The following is a 21,370-nucleotide window of genomic DNA, read 5'->3' as shown; positions in this document are numbered from 1 at the left end:
GACTTCTGACTGATCAGTGAGATAATTAAAGTATACACGATAAGTTAAACAAAAATAATTCAAGACATGACATTCCTAACAGAGAACAGCAGTTCACAATGTGAAACCTCTCATTGACTGACAATGTACGTCCATGGGGAAATAACAGTAAGGAAATAGAAGATTTGAATAGTGAAATCAGCAGGCTCGGCCTGGTAGATTCTTAGGGAAGAAGCACACAACAGCCACGGAACTCCTTCCTTTCAAGTACATGGAACACTTACAAGATTTTACCAAATGGGAGGCTATAGAGGAAGTGTCGCCATCTTCCAAATGACTGAAATTACACAGAGCATGTTTTCTAGTCACTGTGCAGCTTAGCTTAAAATTAACAAAAACAACAGAAACAAATTAGAAATTTCTCATCTTATTTAGAAAATGAAGTATAAAGCTTTCATTATTTGTGAATGGTACTACTATATATGTAGAAGCCAACATATACATATAAATTACTACAATTAAAATGAGCTTAATGAATTTGCTGAGGACAAAGTCAATATTTTTAAACTTTTTTTTTTAAACAAGCAACAACAAAAAAAAGAATTTTAACAAGAATTATCATAGGCTCTACCAAAATGGAGTTTCAATTATATCTATTTATTTTAAACAAAACCCAGCTTTTAATATAAAGGAAGTACAGCCCCGTGTGTTGGTAAAGTTATAGAGTGACCACAGATTTCATACATTGTTGGTGGATGAGTGAGTTGGCCCAAGTAATTGGAGATCTGTTTATAGTGCCTAGAAAAAGTGAACAGGTAAATATGCCATGACTCAGCAATTCTGCCTTGATGTATATACCCCAGATAAATTATTGCATATGCCCACCAAAACATATATACATGAAGATTTATTGAAGACTTTTTCATCATATTTTAAAACTGGAGACAACCCAGATGTCCAACTATGCTAGAGTTGGTTTATTATTTATTTTTCTTTTTAAGATTTATTTATTTCTTTGAGAGAGAGAGAAGGAGGGAGTGCACACATAGGAGTGTAGAGCAGAAAGAATCTTCAAGCAGACTCCCCTCCAAGTGCAGAGCTCCACATGGGGCTCAATCCCATGACCCTGAGATCATGACCTGAGCCAAAACCAAGATCTGGGCACCCCAACCCACTGAGCCACCCATGCACCCCTATCATTTATTTTAAAAATAAATATATTTTATCTGTGCTCCAGTTGCCTCTCCTTAAAGATGGGAATGAAAATATTAGAATACCTACTTCATAGGGTTTGATGGATACCTGTAATAAATTTTAAATCAGAAATGGAGATCCACAGATTTTAGCACATAACATGTACCTGTATATTTTGTAACTTTCTTTTTTTTTTTTTCCCCAAGATTTTTATTTATTTATTTCTCACAGAGAGAGTGTGTGAGTACAATGGACAGGGGCTGGGGGAGGGGCAAGCAGAGCCTGCAGAGGGAGAAGGGTGCTCCTTGCTCAACAGGAGCTCAACCCGAGGCAAAGGCAGAGGCTTAACCAACTGAGCCATCCAGGTTTCCCTTTTGTAACTATTTCAAGAGACAGTCTGAAATGGATTACCTTTATAGGACTTATTTAAACCTAATATTGTGTATGTATTTATTTATTTGTTTCCTTTGTATCTGCCAAATTAGAATGCAATCCTTATTATAGCCAGTGTTTTGTTTTGTTGGTTGAATTGAACAGTGCCTGGCACATTGTAGGAGTTCTGTGCTTGGACTTATCAGTGAGCCATGAATGGTACAACCATGAAATAGGAAAGTATTATTTAACATATATGTTCACTTTGTCCCTGAGATAAGGATGACCTAGAAAGTAAGAACTTGCTTTGAGGGGCGCCTGGGTGGCTCAGTGGGTTAAGCCGCTGCCTTCAGCTCAGGTCATGATCTCAGGGTCCTGGGATCGAGCCCCGCATCGGGCTCTCTGCTCAGCAGGGAGCCTGCTTCCTCCTCTCTCTCTGCCTGCCTCTCTGCCTGCTTGTGATCTCTCTCTGTCAAATAAATAAATAAAATCTTTAAAAAAAAAAAAAAAAAAGAACTTGCTTTGAGTTAAATTTGAAAAGAAGCTCATTCATGGTAACATTTTTAAAGAAACAAAAAAGAGCTTTCTGGATTATTGTGATGAATTACTTAAATTACCCAACAGCGATGAGAAGGAAAAAAAATCCACCTTTTTTTTTTTTTTTTGGCTTGGTAAATATGAGCTATGAGAATTATAGTTCTTTTTACATGGCCCTCGTGGGAAAACACATATTTATGTTAATTATTGCTCTTTTTACATAACTATGGGGGAAATTATATATTTATTCAGCTATGACTATTACACCACTTGAGAATGTTTACCTTACTTCTCATGTCCCAGAAAAACTAAAGTCCTATTGATTAAGTGAAATTAATGATTCCTTTTTGACCAAATGTCGTTTTTTTCCTCTACAAGATTTTCCTGCATGCACAGTTTTGTGAGGCTCAATGCCAAGGGTCCCCAAGAGCATCCCGCCAATTTAATAAATCTGTGTTTGATTGAGTTCTTTAAGTTACTAATAATAGGAAACTTAAAAGGATGTTTCATAAATCTAAATTTAAAATGGCATTTACAATTTAGGAAGGTGAAGATTTGCAATTGAAATTACCTTGGGTTTAAGAAACAATCAAGTTTTTTCATAATTATTGATATTACTCATACATCATAAACATGTCCTGGTTAACAGCTTAAACGTCTATAAAGTTGAGATTTATAATAATTCTAGTAATTCTTTTTACTTTTGTATTATTAAGAATACTCATTAAGAAGCAATTTCACATCAGATTGAATTTAAATTTATTCTTATCCAAATTTTGTTCCCAGTAAGTTTTCTGCGCAGATCTCCTTGCCATTTGAGTGGCATCATTTGTCCTAACACTGAGTGGAATAAGAGCCAATGATAATGATAGCGGTAGATTCATTCTACCATTCTACCTGATAATTCATGACAGTTGTCATTCATTAAGTACATTTATTAATGCTAAAGGTCTTCCTTGAAGCATCTCAAATCAGGCTCCAATTGGGTGTGGAGCCTGCTTAGGATTCTCTCTCTTCTTCTGCCCCTCCCCTCCTCTCTCTCTTTCTCTTTCTCTCTCTTAAATAAATAAATAAACATTTAAAAAACTAAATGTAATACAAATGAGCCAAGCTTTATTATTTTAAAAATATTTTCTTTTAATAAATGACATGCTCAGGTCTTGGATTTTGTTATAATGAATGTGATTATGGAAATGGCCTGTTTTAACTCTTTAGACCTAAATAACATTTTAGGAGAAGAAATGAAACACCATATGACTCACATCCAATTTCCCCTATTGTTGACAGATTTTATTAGTATGGTACATTTTTTTTTAATTGACATATAGTGTATTATTTGCCCCAGGTGTACAGGTCTATGAATCCTTAGGCTTACATGTTTCACAGCACTCACCATAGCACATACCCTCCCCAATGTCTATCACCTAGCCACCCCACCCCATCCTCCTCCCCCGAGTAATTCTGTTTGTCTTGTGAGATGAGTCTCTTATGGTTTGACTGCCTCCTGATCACCTCTTGTTTCATTTTTTCCTTCCCTACCCTCTACAGCCCCCGTACCCTGCCTCTCAACTTCTTCATATCAGAGAGATCATATGATAATTGTCCTTCTCTGATTGACTTATTTCACTCAGCATAATACCCTCTAGTTCTAGTATGGTACATTTTTAAACAACTACTGAACCAACAGTGATATTATTATTAACTTAAATCCATATTTTATTTGGATTTCCTTAGTTTTTACCTAATGTCCTTATTCTTGTTCTAGGACCCAGTCTAGCATACCAGATTACTTTTAGGTATTGTATCTCTTTCATCTTCTCTAGATTGTGGCAATTTTTTATTTTTATTGTTTTTTATCACCTTGAAAGTTGTGAGTACTGATCAGATAACCTTTCTCTCTAGTAGATAGATAGATGTATGTGTATACATATTGCTTATGTATATATATGCCACATAATCATATGCATAATATATATTACATATTATATATAGATCTATAGACCTCATTTAATTTTTGCTAATTTCCCCCAATAAAGTCCTTTATAGGTCAAAGACTTTAGCTAGGATCAAACATTGCTTTTAGTTGGCATGTCTTTATAATTTCAGCCTTAGATCCTTAGTATCCCCTTGACTTTAACAACCTTAAAAACTTTCAGGAGTGGGAAGTTTATAGATATTTCTCAATTTGCATTTACCTGATATTTCTGCATGTTATAAATTTTGTTCAAGAATACCACAAAGATAATATGTGTCTTTCATAGCACATAATAAGAAAGACACACCATATCAATGTGTCCCATCACTGGTAATGGTAGCCTCTTCAAACCTTTACCCAAGGTTTTTATTAGTGATTTGTGAAGCATTGATTTGTTGAGAAACCTTGGGTGAAAATGCAAATCACTGTGCTTGAATATATTTTCTTTTTCTTCTCTTTACCCCTTGAGCATTTATTGAGTGTTTTTTCAGGCATGAAGCAATAAACTAGCAATGAAGTTTTGATCACGAATGAGGAGGTTGGCATACTAAAAAGGCAAAATTGGGGATTTATGAAATAATTTGCTTGCTGACAATCTACCTATTTTCAATGGGAATAATAATTTAATATGAGTTTTCTAAAATTCAGACACTAGCTTAGTTTATCTTCTTTGTCTTTCTGTAAGTATCTCAAAACTATTTTTCCTTAGGGTGAAACATAATTTAGGTTTAATGGAATACATCATCTAAATTGCATCATTTCACATTATCTGTGTATCTTGAGTTTGGGTATGTGCCACATTATATTTATTCCTCCTTTCATTTCCCCTTTTCTCATAAGCTTATTAATAGCCGATTATGAAATTTCTGAAATAATATATTTCACAGTGCCTGGGAATTTTTACATCTCGAAGTCAGACGATCTGGATGCAGTCCCGATCAACCATGAAGTAGAATTATGACATCAGGCAGAAGCTCTTTGCTTATGATTCCTCAACTATAAAATAAGTTTAACAATGAAAATAATGTTACTAAGTTGCATTAAAGGATTAAAAGATAATACGTTTGAAGTACTTAGTAGAAGCTTGGGCCATCTTGTGAGTCTACTTTGCCTTGGAACTATGCTGCAGACATAGTTACATAGAAGTGTCTTCACAAAGTCAATGCAAAATTTAAGTTCATGGACTGGTGGTAATTTGCTAACAACACTGACAACGTGAGCTTTTCCTCACATAAGAAATGACATGATCTAGGAATCTGTTCAGTTTGAACATTCACTTTCCCGATCTAATTCCTAGTTTTGTGATGGTCTTCCACATTTCATCATGCCTCCTTGCATGAATGAATACTTGCATTTTTGGACATCTGTTCTTATCAGTCATTGGGTAGATCTAAGAACACAGATGACATCCATGATGAAGCGTAACAGTGAGATTTCATCTATAGTTAAGAAATTTTAACACATTTAGTAAGTGTTTACTTTATGATTATTAGACACAATAAGGTAATTTTTAAGTTAAATATATTTATATATTTAAAAAAATATATATATATGAGTATGAAATGTCCATGGTATTGGACACTTGATAAATATCTTCAAGGAATAAAAATAACTGAACCTCCAGAGTCGTAGCCTTTCACAGAATTTCTTTGAGAGAGAGCATGAGCGTGTGATCTATAGCACACAAAAGCTTCTGAAGAAAGAAGCTCCAGTTCCTTTTACTTATCCCTGTTTTCCACCTCAAGGGAACTAGAAACATCCTCTCTGGAAAATGGGAGACCATTAAGATAGGAAAAAGGAGATGGAGATTAATGGACTAGAAAGAGACACATAAAAATATATATTCTACATTACATATGTAAATGGGAATCAGTTTTTCAGCTGTTTTAAAAAATTCAAGTATTTGACAAATTTCAAATTTAGTAAGCTCTTATAACTTATATATATGCTATATATATATAATATACACATACACACATTCTCTCTGTGTATCTGTATATATAGATGCACACATATATATTCAATTTAAGCTTAGTTGCTCTTTAGTTTTTAGTAAAGATGAGTGTAGGTACCTATCACTCAAACAATAATAATCCTCTTATTTTGGAGATACTTATCTACATGAATTTACCTTTAATAATTTCTTCAGAAGATGTGACTTTCTAGCTTTCATAATTAAAATAGGGAATCCAGATTTTACACACAGGTGCAAAAACTGTGTCATGTTAAAGGGAAGATGAAGAACATATGTAATTTAAAAAATTTTTTTCTTTGATTTTAATAAATCCCTGCAAAATAACATCCACTAAATTTGAATTCAGGAATGTGTGCTATTGGCCCTTCTAGAAGGTTTTAAGATAAACTTCACAAAGACATTTGATTTGGATAAATTTTTGGATAAAACAAATATTCTGTTAATTAATTTATATAAAACCATCATAATGATCACAGAGACCATGATTATATTAAGCTCTCAATAAGTGACCATAGACTCAGAGATAATGTAATTTAATCATTGTGAGAAAAAGCTGAAGTCTTCACCAATGTGAACCTGTGTACAAATTCATCACTCTACTTCATTTGTGAAGACTCTCTTGGTTTTTGAATATATCACTATATCTAAAGCATATTTCCAAGGCAGGGATGATTTCCAAGAAATATCATACAATTATTTTATCTGAGGAGGAAGTTAACAGCTGTATAGTGGCCAAAGAATGAATGGCTTCTAATTTAGAAAGATTACTATAATGGAGGAGAATCCTCAGACCATGAAGGGTAATTGAGAAGACTGTAACAATGCAGACAATATTTTATTTATCTATTTATCCATCAATGAACACTTAGGTTTTTCCAGATCTTGGCTATTGTAAATAAGGCTGCAGTGAACATGGAGGTGCATTTATCTTTTTGAGTTAGTGCTTTCATTTCCTTTCATTTCCTTTGCATAAATACCCCAAAGTGGCATTACTAGATCATATGGTAATTATGTTTCTAATATTTGGGGGAACTTCTGTACTGGTCTGCACAATGGCTGTACCAATTGACCACCAACAGTGCACAAGGCCACCTGGAATTTAGTTTTATGTAGGTTGTGAAGTATCATTTTTTTCCCCATGTGGATTTCTAATTAACATTGCACCAAATATCATATGGTTTCACTTACTCATGGAGTATAAGGAGTAACATGGAGGACACTGGGAGATGGAGAGAAGTGAGTTGGGGGAAATTTGAGGGGGAGATAAACTGTGAGAGACTGTGGACTCTGAGGAACTAACTGAGGGTTTTGGAGGGGAGGGGCTGGGGGGTTGAGTGAGCCTGGTGGTGAGTATTATGGTGGGCACGTATTGCATGGAGCACTGGGTGTGGTGCATAAACAGTGAATGCTGGAACACTGGAAAGAAATATAAAATAAAATGAAAAAAAAGAAAAATACAACATTAAAAAAAAAAAGACATTGCACCATTTCTTGTAAAGATCATTGAATTCACAACCACTGCTATATTGTCTTTCTCTATGAATGAGGTGCCTGCTTGTGGGGACTATTTTTGGAAACAATATACTGTCCCACTGGTATCTTTGTTTATTCTCAAGGCAGTACTGCTGTGTCTCAATTTCTGTAGATTTATATTGAAGTCAGGGAACTGGGTAGTATAAGTCTTCCCACTTAGTTCTTCTTTAGAAGAGACTCTCTTTCTATTCTTGACTCCATGAAGTTTCATGTAAATTTTAGAATCAGCTTATAAATTTCCACATCTATTGATAAATTTAAAAAGAATTGAGATCTTTGCATTATTGATAATGCCTTTTTATTGATAACGCGTATCTTTCCTCTTATTTAGTTCTTTAATAAACAATCAAAATACAGATCTAAAATATTTCTCATAAGTGCTTTAATCCAAATTTAACATTCATAGGCAGGAAACAATTCCAGAGGAGCAGGGATCATCGAGCTCAGGGGAGCTGGAGATAAGACTCGATCCTGTCTCAGTTTCTGGTTGGTTGAGTTTTTGAGCTACACTCATAATGAATTACTAGTATTGTTTGTCACGTACAGTCCATCTTCATGATTCACTGATTCTATAATTGCAAGTTTGCCTCCTTGCTCAAATTTATTTATAAGCCCAAATTCAATACTTGCCAAACTTCCATGCTTATTCACAGACATGTGCAGAGGAATGAAAAATTTGAGTCATCCCCTGTACACATATCTACCTCAGGCCAAACAAGATGATGCTCTACCATCTTACTGTAAACAAGTGTACTTTTTCTGCTATCTAGTTAGTGCAACATTGTTTACATCTTTGTACTTTTTGCTGGTGATTTTGCTGCTTAAAATGGCCCCCAGGGGTAGTGCTGCAGGGCCGTCTAGCTTCCTAACACAAGAAGGCAATCTGTACCTTACAGAGAGACTATATGTATTAGGTAAATGTATTCAGGCATGAGTTATAGTGCTGTTGGCTGTGAGCTAAATGGTAGTGAATCCAAAACACATATCAAATAAGGTGTCTTTAAACAGAAGCACACATAAAACAAGGTTATATATTGACTGGTTGATGAAAATGTTGTGATGACTCTGGGGGGGAACCTAAGCTTGTGTCACCCCTAGCAGTGAGATAACTCCATATTCTCTGTGGAAGCTGTGATTCAGTATTTAAGTCCGTGCTCATGGTGACTTTATAGAACATAATCGCCATGGATAGTGAGAAGGAATTGTATTTATATGAAGCCATAAATAAAATGCTTCTGTGGGGAAATACGACAAGTAAACTTGCAAGTGAGGACAAGTCTTCTCTTTTAGGGGTGCTGTTCATAATTTTTTGGTCAGCTTCACTCACCGTGGATCACAGTTAACTGAGAACTGTTCATTTTTTGCATTCGCATTATAATTTATCTTCTGCATCTCCTTGAAATAACTGAAATTTCTTGCTTTGATTTTCTTTAATTTTACCATTTGCATGTATCTACATTTTCTGTATTTCCCAATAGCTGTATAAAATCATTTGTGAAAGCAGACATGAACTAAATAAGTAAGTGACCCCCCCAGGCAGCTGCCCACACTGATAATTGTCTCATGCATTAGAATGCCCTTCAGAAAACCAAAATTATATTTCTGAGACTTGTTGAAATGTTAAAGAACACAGAACATGGTCATGTGCATGGCAATGTGCCCTGAAAACTGAATAATAATGTATAGGGCAGCATGGCTTTATAATATCATATTGAGAAATTCATGAAGCACCTCCTCTACAGAGAGTAAGTCATGGTGATACGTGTGTATTTATATTTATTCAGAGTGTGTGTGTGTGTGTGTGCATGTGTGTGCGTGTGTGCATGTGTGTATTTGCATACATAGGTGTGTGCTTCTGTTCAGTATACCTATAGTGAAAATGAATGAAATCTGCTTTTTAACAACATTTCTCATGTTTCATCTCCCTTTGCTTGTTTGCATCTAGAATAGGCCATTTCTTTGGGAATTTTTGGTTTCTCCAGACCTTCCATATAAAGATAAAATGCTTTATCTTTTTTTTTTCTTAGCTATTTCTCTTATATTATTTTTTTATTATGTTATGTTAGTCTCCATACAATACGTCATTAGTTTTTGATGTAGTGTTCCATGATACATTGTTTGTGTGTAACACCCAGTGCTCCATGCAATCCAAGCCCTCCTTAATACCCATCACCAGGTTCACCCATCCCCCCACTCCTTTCGCCTCTAGAACCCTCAGGTTGTTTCTCCAAGTCCACAGTCTCTCATGGTTCACCTCTCCCTCTGATTTCCCCTGCTTCATTTTTCCCTTCCTTCTCCTAATGTCCTCCATGTTACTCCTTATGTTCCACAAGTAAGTGAAACCATATGATAATTGACTCTCTCTGCCTGACTTATTTCACTTAGCATAATCTCCTCCAGTCCCCTCCATGTTGATGCAAAATTAGAGTATTCATCCTTTCTGATGGAGGCATAATACTCCATTGTATATATGGACCACATCTTCTTTATCCATTTGTCTGTCAAGGAAGGGGCATCTCAGCTCTTTCCACAGTTTGGCTATTGTGGACATTGCTGCTGTGAACATTGGGGCTCTTATATTAGTTTTAAACATCCCTAACCCTAGCCTTTTTCTGATGGGTCAACCACGTGAGTGGTAGATCACAGATAAATGTGCGCAGCCCAGTCACTGACCCAGGTTACTGCTGCATTTACCTGTGCATGTCTGCATGGGGACGTTTCCGCATTCTGTTAGTGGACACAAGTAGGAACAATGTGTGCTAAGATGTTTGGTCTGAACATTCAGCTATGGAAGACAGCAGCACTCACTCATCTATGCACATGCTGAACTCATAATGAGGGATATTTCCTGAGTCCTTTGCTGTCAACAACTAAATACCACATTTTCAAAGTTGGAGGAAAAATCTTTAATCCAGTTGTTGGTGAAACTGTAGTGATTGTTAGTGAAATTGTAATGAATAGAGACAGCACCCAGACTAAATACAATGCTGTAATCTGCTTATAATAACCCTTTCCACTTAATTTTCAAGGACCTAAATTCTCCTTTTTTAAAAAGGGCTTAAAATCCTATTTAGAGATCATGCATGACCTTTATTATGATATCATTACAGAAATGAGAAAATGGATTCTCTTTGTCGACATGAGGAAATTATTTCTCCTTTGTTTTCCTTTCAAAGATATTAACTAAGACAATTGACTATTGAATCATAATTCTACTTGTAATTTCAGGGAATAATAAAAATATATATGGGCACATAAATTCTATTGGGGGCAATTATATGTGGCACCCAAAAAATAAGGTTAAATCCTAAAATGAGAGTGATTGAAATTGAAATTTTTTTTTGGATAAGGTTCAAATTGCATCCATGAACAAATGCACAGTAAGTCCTTTCATGTGTAATCCAACAACAGTCTTTGTTGGACTTCGTCACTGAGTGCACTTTTTCTAAAGGCAACTAAAAATATAATATAGGGTTTGTTTTAAAAGATGAGGTATTAAAATTATACTTCTTTATAAATGTGATTTTTAAATTAAAAGAAAGGTGTCTGATGGAGAGGAAAAATATTAATTGATGATAATATATTAAGGCACCTTAACACTCTTAGGTTGCCTTTTGTGAATTTCAAAAACGTTTGGACAACTGGAGAAAAACATAGTTTTTCATGCTTAGGGTCTTTGAATTTGCAACTATGTCTTTCGATTTGCAAATATCACACAGGGAGAAGTAAAATCTTTCAAATCATTTATTCCAACCAAATACTGTTATGCAATATTTGTTTTTATAAACTTAATCTCAGATAAGACTGGGAAACATAGAAAGTTGTGAGATTTAGAGAATATTATGCTTTATTTTCTCCTTGACTAACAACAGTTCTTATCTTCTAACAACTGCCATTTTATTACTTACTCAAATCAGCAGGGACATTTCATTTGCATTTTGGATTTTGAGACTCAAAGGCGAGATTAGTTGTTTTTTTTTTCCTCTACATATATAAATAATACTTCAAACTTCACATCTAGTCAGATTGAATTTATATTATTAAAGCAGCATGTAGAAAACTGTCAACCTGTCTACATAATTTAAAATTTCCAAGAAAATAATGTCACTGGGTAATAATATAGCCGTTGAATGTTACACAAGTGGTTACATGATCAAGTGAGAGAATCATAAGGTTTTCTCTTGTTTGCTTGTTTTACTTCTGAATAACTCTGATATGTCATCATGATTCAAGCCCCAATGTTTCATAATGTACAGGTGAGGCACTACTGATTGTGTTGAAACTTTGACTTCCTTCAATTAAAAAAGCAAAGCAAAACAAAAGAAAACCAAAAACTTGTTAAGAAAGAAAAAAATTGGTTTTAGTAATAGTGAGTTGATTAAAAAAAAAAATCTTTGTTCTAACATCTTGTCCTTTTAGGTGCGTATTATAGGGGCTGGCAGAATTGATTCAATAGAGGGCTTGTGATTGTTTCCAGCACACTTTCTGCTTGTCACCCTAAAGCCCTTCTTCCCTGGCGTCCAGCCCACTCACTCTCTAAGCACCTCCAGACACTGGCATGTGCTCCCAGCTCTTCCAACCTCCTCTTCCCCTGAGTACCCGTGTTGTGCCCTTGGCTACAGGACTTCAGAATCCCTCCCCACAATGAGTCTAGTATTGTAGGATATGCTGCCTCAGTGAGTAGATAGACACCGACACATCATTTTCAAAACCTGCCCACACCTACTGCTCACGTTTTTCTGTTTCATTTTGTCTTTGTTTTGATTCCTTTTGATTTTTTTTTTAAAATCAATCCCACAGCACAGTTTTTTTGTTTGTTTTGTTTTGGTAACAAAGATCTTTAAAAAATACCACCTGGGTGGCTCAGTCAGTTAAACACCCAACTCTTGGTCTCAACTCAGGTCTTGATCTCAGGTTTCTGAGTTCAATCCCTGTGTTGGGCTCCATGCCAGGTGTGGAGCCTACTCAAAAAAAAAAAAAAAAAAAAATACTTTGTGGGGTTCTGTGGTTTTGTTTTATTATAAGGTTACCAATAATTTTATTTTCACACAGGAGACAGAAGATACTTTGAAATCGTATGTTAGGTGATGTATAGGTGATAGTCAAATCCAATATATATATTTTGAAGCAGATCCTTTGTTTCCATTGCTACTTCCTTTTTAAACAGTATTTCCTAATTTTTAAATAAGCTTAGTGTTTGACTTTGACTTCACTACAATGGCCCATGTTTCCAAGAGCCTTGATGAAGGGAAAGAGGAATATAGAGGTATTGTTACCACAGAAAATACTTGGTTTTAGTAGTTATCTAGAAATAAACCATCATTCAATTTTAAAATTTGATAATTTAAAAATCAAAGCAAGCTACATTAGAATGATTTAGATGATTTTTTTTTCAAGAAAGCACAATATCTTTGGGAACTGGGATTACAGTTTTAAAAATGAAAATTGTCAGTTTAGAAGTCTTAGCAGTCTTTCAGTGACCTCACGTTTTCACCCAGGGTCTCCCTCCATGGTGTCCTGGTGTTCTCAAATATGCTGTTCAGACCATCTCCTCTCTTCTTTGTGTTCTCTTTGACAGGTTGGAAGTCAAAATTTGCCCTGTAGACCTGCCTGCCAGGAAGGCTGATTTTGTAAATGCTCACTACTTTGTATCTGTGGCTTGTTTCTTTCATCACACTTGTAATTTTTTTTTTTTTTCTTAGATCAGAAGTTGCAAAGTACTGTAGTTACTGGGCCTCATGCATATATTTTGTTTGGCCCATTCAGTCCATAGTTTAATTCTCTAAAATCTAGGCCAATCTTAGAACCAAGACATTTCTCATAAAATTAGGATATAAGAAGACTATATTCCATCATGGCAAGAATTTGCTTCGTAGAATGTATGTGATTCTCAGTTTGCCCCCGAGCACATCAGGCTTGCTTCATTCATTTAGTCATTATGTGGTTGATCCCTGTAGAGGTCTGGATTTGTACCACTGGAAACAGGAATACATGAGACAACTCCTTTTCTTTTTCCATCCTGAAACTATTTCTCCATGAAAGAATGCCATTTAAAAACTAACAAAACATATCTCTAAAATAAAAAAAAAAAAAATGAAAAGCCTCTGACGCATAGAGGCAGAGAGGTTATATTTATTGATAAAATTTATTTATTCATGATTTCAATGCAGGGATTAAGGAAGAAAAGTATAAGATGCAAACATAACAAGAAGGGTACCTTATACTGATGTGGAATGGAGCATGCTTTGCCGGGGATGGTTTAGGAGAAGGGATGCTGAGTAAGTGGAAATGTAACTCATGAGGAGGGCTCCAGCTAAAGCTTGACTTCTAGAGGCACTGGATGTAGGAAGACACTGGGCAGGGAATGACCTACAGGTCAAAGAAAATAACAGTGACTCTCTGGTGGAGAGCAGCACTGAATGAAGCTAGGTACACAGGCCAAATGCCAAATCATGGTCTTGTGTGCCGTAATAAGTTTTGCAGTTGTTTGAATCCCAAAGGAAAAGATCTGGTTGTCTTGCCAACACCCACCACTCAATGGCCTTCAGCAACTGTGGCAACTCGAGCTCTCTCTCTCCTCGGATGCATAGAGCACAACTGTCTCTGATATCCCATCCTCAAACTTCCATCGTGTCATTCATCTCTCCTAAATGGTTTTTGACTTTAAAATAAAGATGCTAACTTCCACATACAATTTAAATTCTAGCTTGTCCATAACTTAATGCATCAAGGTTTTTTTGTTTGTTTGTTTGTTTGTTTGTTTTTAAAGGAGGAACAACAGATGCATTCTCTCCACAGGGGCTGAGATACTAATGGTCATAAATTGGTTCAAATGTGCTTCACACTGAGTTAGGGCCTTCTGTTTTTCACTCAAAGCAAGGACCGTGATGTTGGAAATTTCAGCTTTCACAAGAACTCATATGGAAGGTTTAGAAGCGTTCTTTAGAAATGCATCAGGTCTGTGGCCGTGGGCAGCTGCCTACTCTTCTTTGTGTAACAGAAGGTTGAGCTTGTGCTAGAACACTTCTGGTATGCTGTTGATGGAATGAGGATTGACGGCTTTTATTTTATTTTATTTTCAGCTCACTCCAGTTGGCACCACGATATTTACAGGATTTTCAGGAGACAATGGAGCTACAGACATAGATGATGGACCGAATGGACAGATAGAATATGTTATCCAATATAACCCTGATGATCCGGTACGTTAGTATCTACTTGTGATGTGACATCACCATGAGGAGTAAAAACAGTGCCTACCCCAGCAGATCCTTACTATGTTTTTCTGTTACTTAGCTCCTTGAACTACATTAGTAGTCATTCAGCTGTTAAAAATTATCTCAAAATCATCATCTTTTAACTAATTGTGTTATACTTTTAAAAAGCACTTTTTAAAACTTCTGGGTGGGTTTTGTAGGCAAACACTTAAAATGATTTATAGGTACAACATGCCATTTTCATGACATTTCCATTGTGCTTGTGGACTCTTAAGCATTCCAAATAAATCATCAGAGGTAGTGTAACTAGTGTGATGTATATGTTTTATGGTGCATACCAGGTAATACCACACCACCACTGTCCACCAGGGAAGCCTTAGGTAGAGAAGAGAACAAAGCCTTTAGCTGTGGCCTTCTTCTTTTTTTTTTTTTCTTTAAGATTTTATTTATTTCTTTATTTGAGAGAGAGAGAGAGAGAGAGAGAGAGAGAAAGCATAAGCAGGGGAAACAGCAGGCAGAGGCAGAGGGAGATGTAAACTCCCCATGGAGCAGGGAGCCTGATGTGGGACTCGATGCCAGGACCCTGGGATCATGACCTGAGCTGAAGGCAGACACTCACTAACTGAGCCACCCAGGAGTCCTACCTTTTTTTTTTTTTTTTAAGATTATTTATTTCTAATTAGAACATAGGATTTCTATCTTTTTTTTAAGGCTGTGAAATTATTTCTCTCAGTATATTACATTACCTATCACACTGATAAGATCAAAATGGTTTTGTTGCAGCCTGAGCAAGAGCCCTCCCTTCCTCCTTCTCCCAGAAAGCTTCTCAGGGTGCCATTGGTCCCCCAAAGCATCCTTTTGAAATCACTTCTTAAGTGAATTTTCTTTTTTCTTTTTCTTTTTTTTTCCCTCGGGCAACACTTTATTGAGAAAGCATTAACCATAAGTTCATTTGATTTACATTTCTTTTTTTTTAAATTAACATATAATGTATTATTTGCCACAGGGGTACAGGTCTGTGAATCCTCAGGCTTACACACTTCACAGCACTCACCATAGCACATACCCTCCCCAATGTCCATAACCCAACCACCCGCTCTGTACCCTCCTCCCCCAGCAACCCTCAGTTTGTTTTGCAAGATTAAGAGTCTCTTATGATTTCTCTCCCTCCCGATCCCATCTTGTTTCATTTTTTCCTTCCCAACCTCCCAAGCCCATTGTATATGTGTGTGTGTGTATGTATGTATGTGTGTGTGTGTATATACACACACACACACATACACATGCATACATATATATGATATATGTATGCATGTGTATGTGTGTTTGTATGTGTGTGTGTGTGTGTGTGTATATATATACCATATCTTCTTTATCCATTCATCTGTTGATGGACATCTAGGTTCTTTCCATAGCTTGGCTATTGCGGACATTGCTGCTATAAACATTCAGGTGCACATGCCCCTTTGGATCGCTACATTTGAAATGGATTATTTGTTCTTTGGGTGTTCAGTTTGATAAGTTCTTTATAGATTTTGGATACTAGTCCTTTATCTGTTATGTCATTTGCAAATATCTTATAAGAACATATTATGAGCTACTATACACCAGCAAATTTGATGATCTGGCAGAAATGGGTGCATTCCTAGAGACGTATTAACTACCAAAACGGAAGCAGGAAGAAATAGAAAACCAGAACAGACCCATAACCACTAAGGAGATTGAAGCAGTCATCAAAAATCTCCCAACAAACAAGAACCCAGGGTCAGATGGCTTCTCAGGGGAATTCTACCAAACTTTAAAAAAAGAATTAACACCTATTCTCTTGAAACTGTTCCAAAACATAGAAATGGAAGGAAAACTTCCATACTCATTTTATGAGACCAGCATTACCTTGAACCCAAAACCAGACAAAGATCCTATCAAAAAAGAGAATTACGACCAATATCCTTGATGAACGCATATGCGAAAATTCTCACCAAAATACTACCCAATAGGATCCAAAGTACATTAAAGGGATTATTCAACATGACCAAGTGTGATTTATTCTAGGACTGCAAGGTTGGTTCAACATCCACAAATCAATCAATGTGATACAATACATTAATAAAAGAAAGAACAGGAAACATATGATACTCTCTATAGATGCTGAAAAAGCATTTGACAAAGTAAAGCATCCTTTCCTGATCAAAACTCTTCAAAGTGTAAGGATAGAGGGTACATACCTCAATATCATCAAAGCCATCTACGAAAAACCCACAGCAAGTATCATTCTCAATGGAGAAAAACTGAGAGCTTTTCCACTAAGTTCAGGAACACAGCAGGGATGTCCATTATCACCACTGCTATTCAACATACTACTAGAAGTCCTAGCCTCATCAATCAGACAACAAAAAGAAATTAAAGACATCCAAATCGGCAAAGAAGAAGTCAAACTCTCACTCTTTGCAGATGATATGATATGTTATGTGGAAAACCCAAAAGACTCACTCCAAATCTGCTAGAACTTGTACAGGAATTCAGTAAAGTGTCAGGATATAAAATCAATGCATAGAAATCAGTTGCATTTCTATGCACCAATAGCAAGACAGAAGAAAGAGAAATTAAGGGGTCAATCCCATTTACAATTGCACCCAAAACCATAAGATACCTAGGAATAAACCTAACCAAAGAGGTAAAGAATCTGTCCTCAGAAAACTATAAAGTACTCATGAAAGAAACTGAGGAAGACACAAAAAAATGGAAAAATGTTCCATGCTTATAGATTGGAAAATAAGTATTGTGAAAATGTCTATGCCACCTAAAACAATCTACACGTTTAATGCAATCCCTATCAAAATCCCATCAATTTTTTTCAAAGAAATGAAACAAATAATCCTAAAATTTATATGGAACCAGAAAAGAACTTGAATAGCCAGAAGAATATTGAAAAAGCCAAAGTTGGTGGCATCACAATTCTAGACTTCAAGCTCTATTACAAAGTTGTCATCATCAAGACAGTATGGTACTGGCACAAAAACAGATGCATAGGTCAATGGAACAGATTAGAGAGCCCAGAAATAGACCCTCAACTCTATGGTCTACTAATCATTGACAAAGCAGGAAAGAATGTTCAATGAAAAAAAGACAGTCTCTTTAACAAATGATGTTGGGAAAACTGGACAGCCACATGCAGAAAAATGAAATTGGACCATTTCCTTACATGAAAATAGACTCAAAATGGATGAAGGACTTCATTGTGAGAAAGAAATCCATCAAAATCCTTGAGGAGAACACAGGCAGCAACCTCTTTGACCTCAGCCGCAGCAACTTCTTCCCAGAAATATCGCCCAAGGCAAGGGACACAAGGGCAAAAATGAACTATTGGGACTTTATCAAGCTCAAAAGCTTTTGCAGAGCAAAGGAAACAGTTAACAAAACCAAAAGACAACTGGAAGAATGGGAGAAGATATTGACAAATGACATATCAGATAAAGGGCTAGTATCCAAAATCTATAAAGAACTTATCAAACTTCAACACCCAAAGAATGAATAGTCCAATCAAGAAATGGTTAGAGGACATGAACAGTCATTTCTGCAAAGAAGACATCCAGATGGCCAATAGACACATGAAAAAGTGCTCCACATCACTTGGCATCAGGGAAATACAAATCAAAACCTCAATGAGATACCACCTCACACCAGTCAGAATGGCTAAAATTAACAAGTCGGGAAACAACAGATACTGGCGTGGAAAAGGGCCTCCATTTTTTATTGCACCTCATTAGTGGCTTTTTTGATTTCAGCTTGGTTGGATTTTAGTTCTTTTATTTCTCCAGAACAGGCTTTTATTTCTCCAGACAGGGTTTCTCTAATATCTTCCCTGCCTTTTTCAAGCCTGGCTAGCACCTTAAGAATCGTCATTCTGAACTCTAGATCTGACATATTACCAATGTCTGTATTGATTAGGTCCATAGCTTTCAGTACTGCCTCTTGTTCTTTTTTTTGTGGTAAGTTTTTCCACCTTATCATCTTATCCAGATAAGAATATATGAATAAGAGAATAAAATACTAAAAGGGTGGCAAAGGCCACAGAAAAGTAAATGCTAACCAAATCAGAAGAGACCCCAAATTGGAAGGAGAAGATAGGGGGTAAAAAGAAATTTTAAAAATCTTTTAAAAAATTAAAAAATATATATATATGTAATATAATATATAGTATATATAATATATATAAAATTAAAAAATATATATTGAAAATATGTGTGTGTGTGTGTGTGTGTGTGTGTATATATTAGACTGGTGAATAGAACAGAGCCACCACCTTGATTCAGGGAGTATTTTGGTCTCTTAGAAGAAACTACCTTCTTGGGGCGCCTGGGTGGCTCAGAGGGTTAAAGCCTCTGCCTTCGGCTCAGGTCATGATCCCAGGGTCCTGGGATCGAGCCCCACATCGGGCTCTCTCCTTGGTGGGGAGCCTGCTTCCTCCTCTCTCTCTCTCTGTCTGCCTCTCTGCCTACTTGTGATCTCTCTCTGTCGAATGAATAAATAAAATATTTAAAAAAAAAAAAAGAAGAAGAAGAAACTACCTTCCAAAATTTTAAAGAAAGAAAATTATATATATATACAAATATAAGGGTAAGCATGATGCAGGGATGGAATATGACTATAAAGCTGAAAATTAAAAAATTAAAATTCTAAGAAAAGAATTGATAAGATAAGTTGGATGGAAAAAGAAAGAAAGTGGAGAGAATGTGCTCAGGTTGGAGAGTAGAACAAAGCCCTGTGCTAGATTTAGGGTATATTTTGATCTATAAGAAGAAATTGTATCCTAAGATTTTTTAGAAGAAATAACCCTATATACAAAAAATTAAGTTAGATATGCAAATTAGTATACTAAAAATAAAGTTAGATACAATGAAGGATAAAATATGACTATAATAAAGGTTTAAAAAGATTTTTTTAGAAAGGTATTTTTAAGATAAACTGGTTAATAAACGTTAAAAGGGGGAAAAGGGTAAGTTTTTAAAAATTAGAATAAGAAAAATATAAAATTTTAAAAATTTAATTACTTCATGAGACTAAAGAATCTTGGGGAGAAAGCCATGAATTCCATGCCTTGCTTTCCCCTCCTCTGGAATTCTGCTATTCTCCATGATCAGTGAGCTTGGTCTTGGCTGGATATTCCTGCTGATCTTCTGGGATGAGGCCTGTTGCTAGGATTCTTACATGTGTTTGCCTGAGGTGGAATTGCACTACCCTTGTCAGGGGCCAGGCCAAGTAATCTGCTCAGGTTCGCTCTTGGGAGCTTTTGTTCCCTGAACGCTTTTCATAGAGCTCTGGAGGATGGGAATGAAAATGGCGGCCTCCCAGTCTCCAGCCTGGAGGAGCCAAGAGCTCAGGACCCCGCTCCTCAGTGTGCCCTTGGAGAAAAACAGTCAGTCCCTCCCAACTCCCTGGTCTCTGGCCACACTCCGAGCTAACCTGGCCTGTGACCCAGCATTTCTGTCTCTGGTGCACAGCCCTGTTTGGAGTCTCCAAACCCAGCAGATTCCTGCTGCACACTCCCAGAGGAGGAAGGTGAGTCTCCACGGATCTGCCACTTGTGGAATCCCTGCTCAAAGAGCAGTGTCTTGACTGTGACATGGATGATGGTTTAAGGTAACCCTGAGCTAATAGCCCCCTGCTCAGCTCCATCTCCGCAGCCAGCTTCCCCACTCCTATACCTGCGAGCTTTGCTACACTCAGACACCCCTGGTTTTCTGTGAACCCACAGGTCCTGAGACCACACTGTCCCCCCAAGGGCTCCACCCCTGCTTCACCTCTGGAGCAATGTCCCTCAGTGGAAAAGACCTCTAAAACTTCGGTTTTTGTGCTCCGCTGCTCCACTGCTTGCCAGGAGCTGGCCCCTGCCCCCGCGGTCTATCTTCCCATATATCCGCTAGGATTCACCTCTCCACATGTCCAACCTTTCAGAAAGTGGTCAATTTTCTGTTCCTAGAATTGCTGCTCTTCTTCTCTTTGATCTCCTGTTGGGTTTGTAGGTGTTCAGAATGGTTTGATATCTATCTAACTGAACTCCTGCGACCTGATGTCATTTTAGTCTGCTACTCCTCCGCCATCTTGATTCTCCCTCTTAAGTGAATTTTCTAAGTGAATACTCCTCCTGTATGTTTCATACAAGGAAAATAGAAAGAGGTGAAGCTAATAGTATGTCTTTACTTTTAAATTATGTGTTTGTTATATAAGCTTTAAACAAAGAAACAAACATTGAGCTTGCAGAGACTGAGAAGGGCCTATAGGAACCACCTCACACACATAGTGTGAGAACTAAGTGAATTGTGAACGTTCTTATCTTCCTGGAAGATCAGTTCATGAGAGGGAGAGAATTCGTCTCAGGAGAGTGGCTGGCCGGTGTGAGCAGGGCCTCCGAGCTGTAGACTCAGGTGTCTTTCTAGAGCACATGGGCTCCTCTCCTTCTCCACTGTGTTCTAATAAAACAGTTCAGTATTTACAGTAAAAGTTTTGGAATAGGGAACAAAAATGAAAAGGGAAAAGAAAAGCCCCTGGGCACAGCAAAACCTATGAAAGATTTGAAGATGTTTTTGT

The 21,370-nt window shown here is 36.6% G+C and overlaps 1 protein-coding gene across 4 annotated transcripts in view; it reads left to right on the top strand.

Annotated features, from left to right (window-relative positions):
* Positions 1 to 21,370, top strand: part of LOC111144760 (protocadherin related 15) — an 817,855-nt gene that overhangs the window by 283,701 nt on the left and 512,784 nt on the right. For all 4 annotated transcript variants that reach the window (XM_022499204.1, XM_022499203.1, XM_022499205.1 and 1 more), the window contains exon 5: positions 14,648 to 14,767. In XM_022499204.1, coding sequence (XP_022354912.1) covers positions 14,648 to 14,767 — 120 coding nt within the window. The remainder of the gene's footprint in view (positions 1 to 14,647; positions 14,768 to 21,370) is intronic.

Source organism: Enhydra lutris, unplaced genomic scaffold (genome assembly GCF_002288905.1).
Source record: "Enhydra lutris kenyoni isolate GAN:26980312 unplaced genomic scaffold, ASM228890v2 scaffoldscaffold12, whole genome shotgun sequence".
In the NCBI taxonomy this organism is placed as follows: Eukaryota; Metazoa; Chordata; class Mammalia; order Carnivora; family Mustelidae; genus Enhydra; species Enhydra lutris.
The sequence above is the reverse complement of the archived record's forward strand: the minus strand, read 5'-3'. Positions and strand labels throughout refer to the sequence as shown.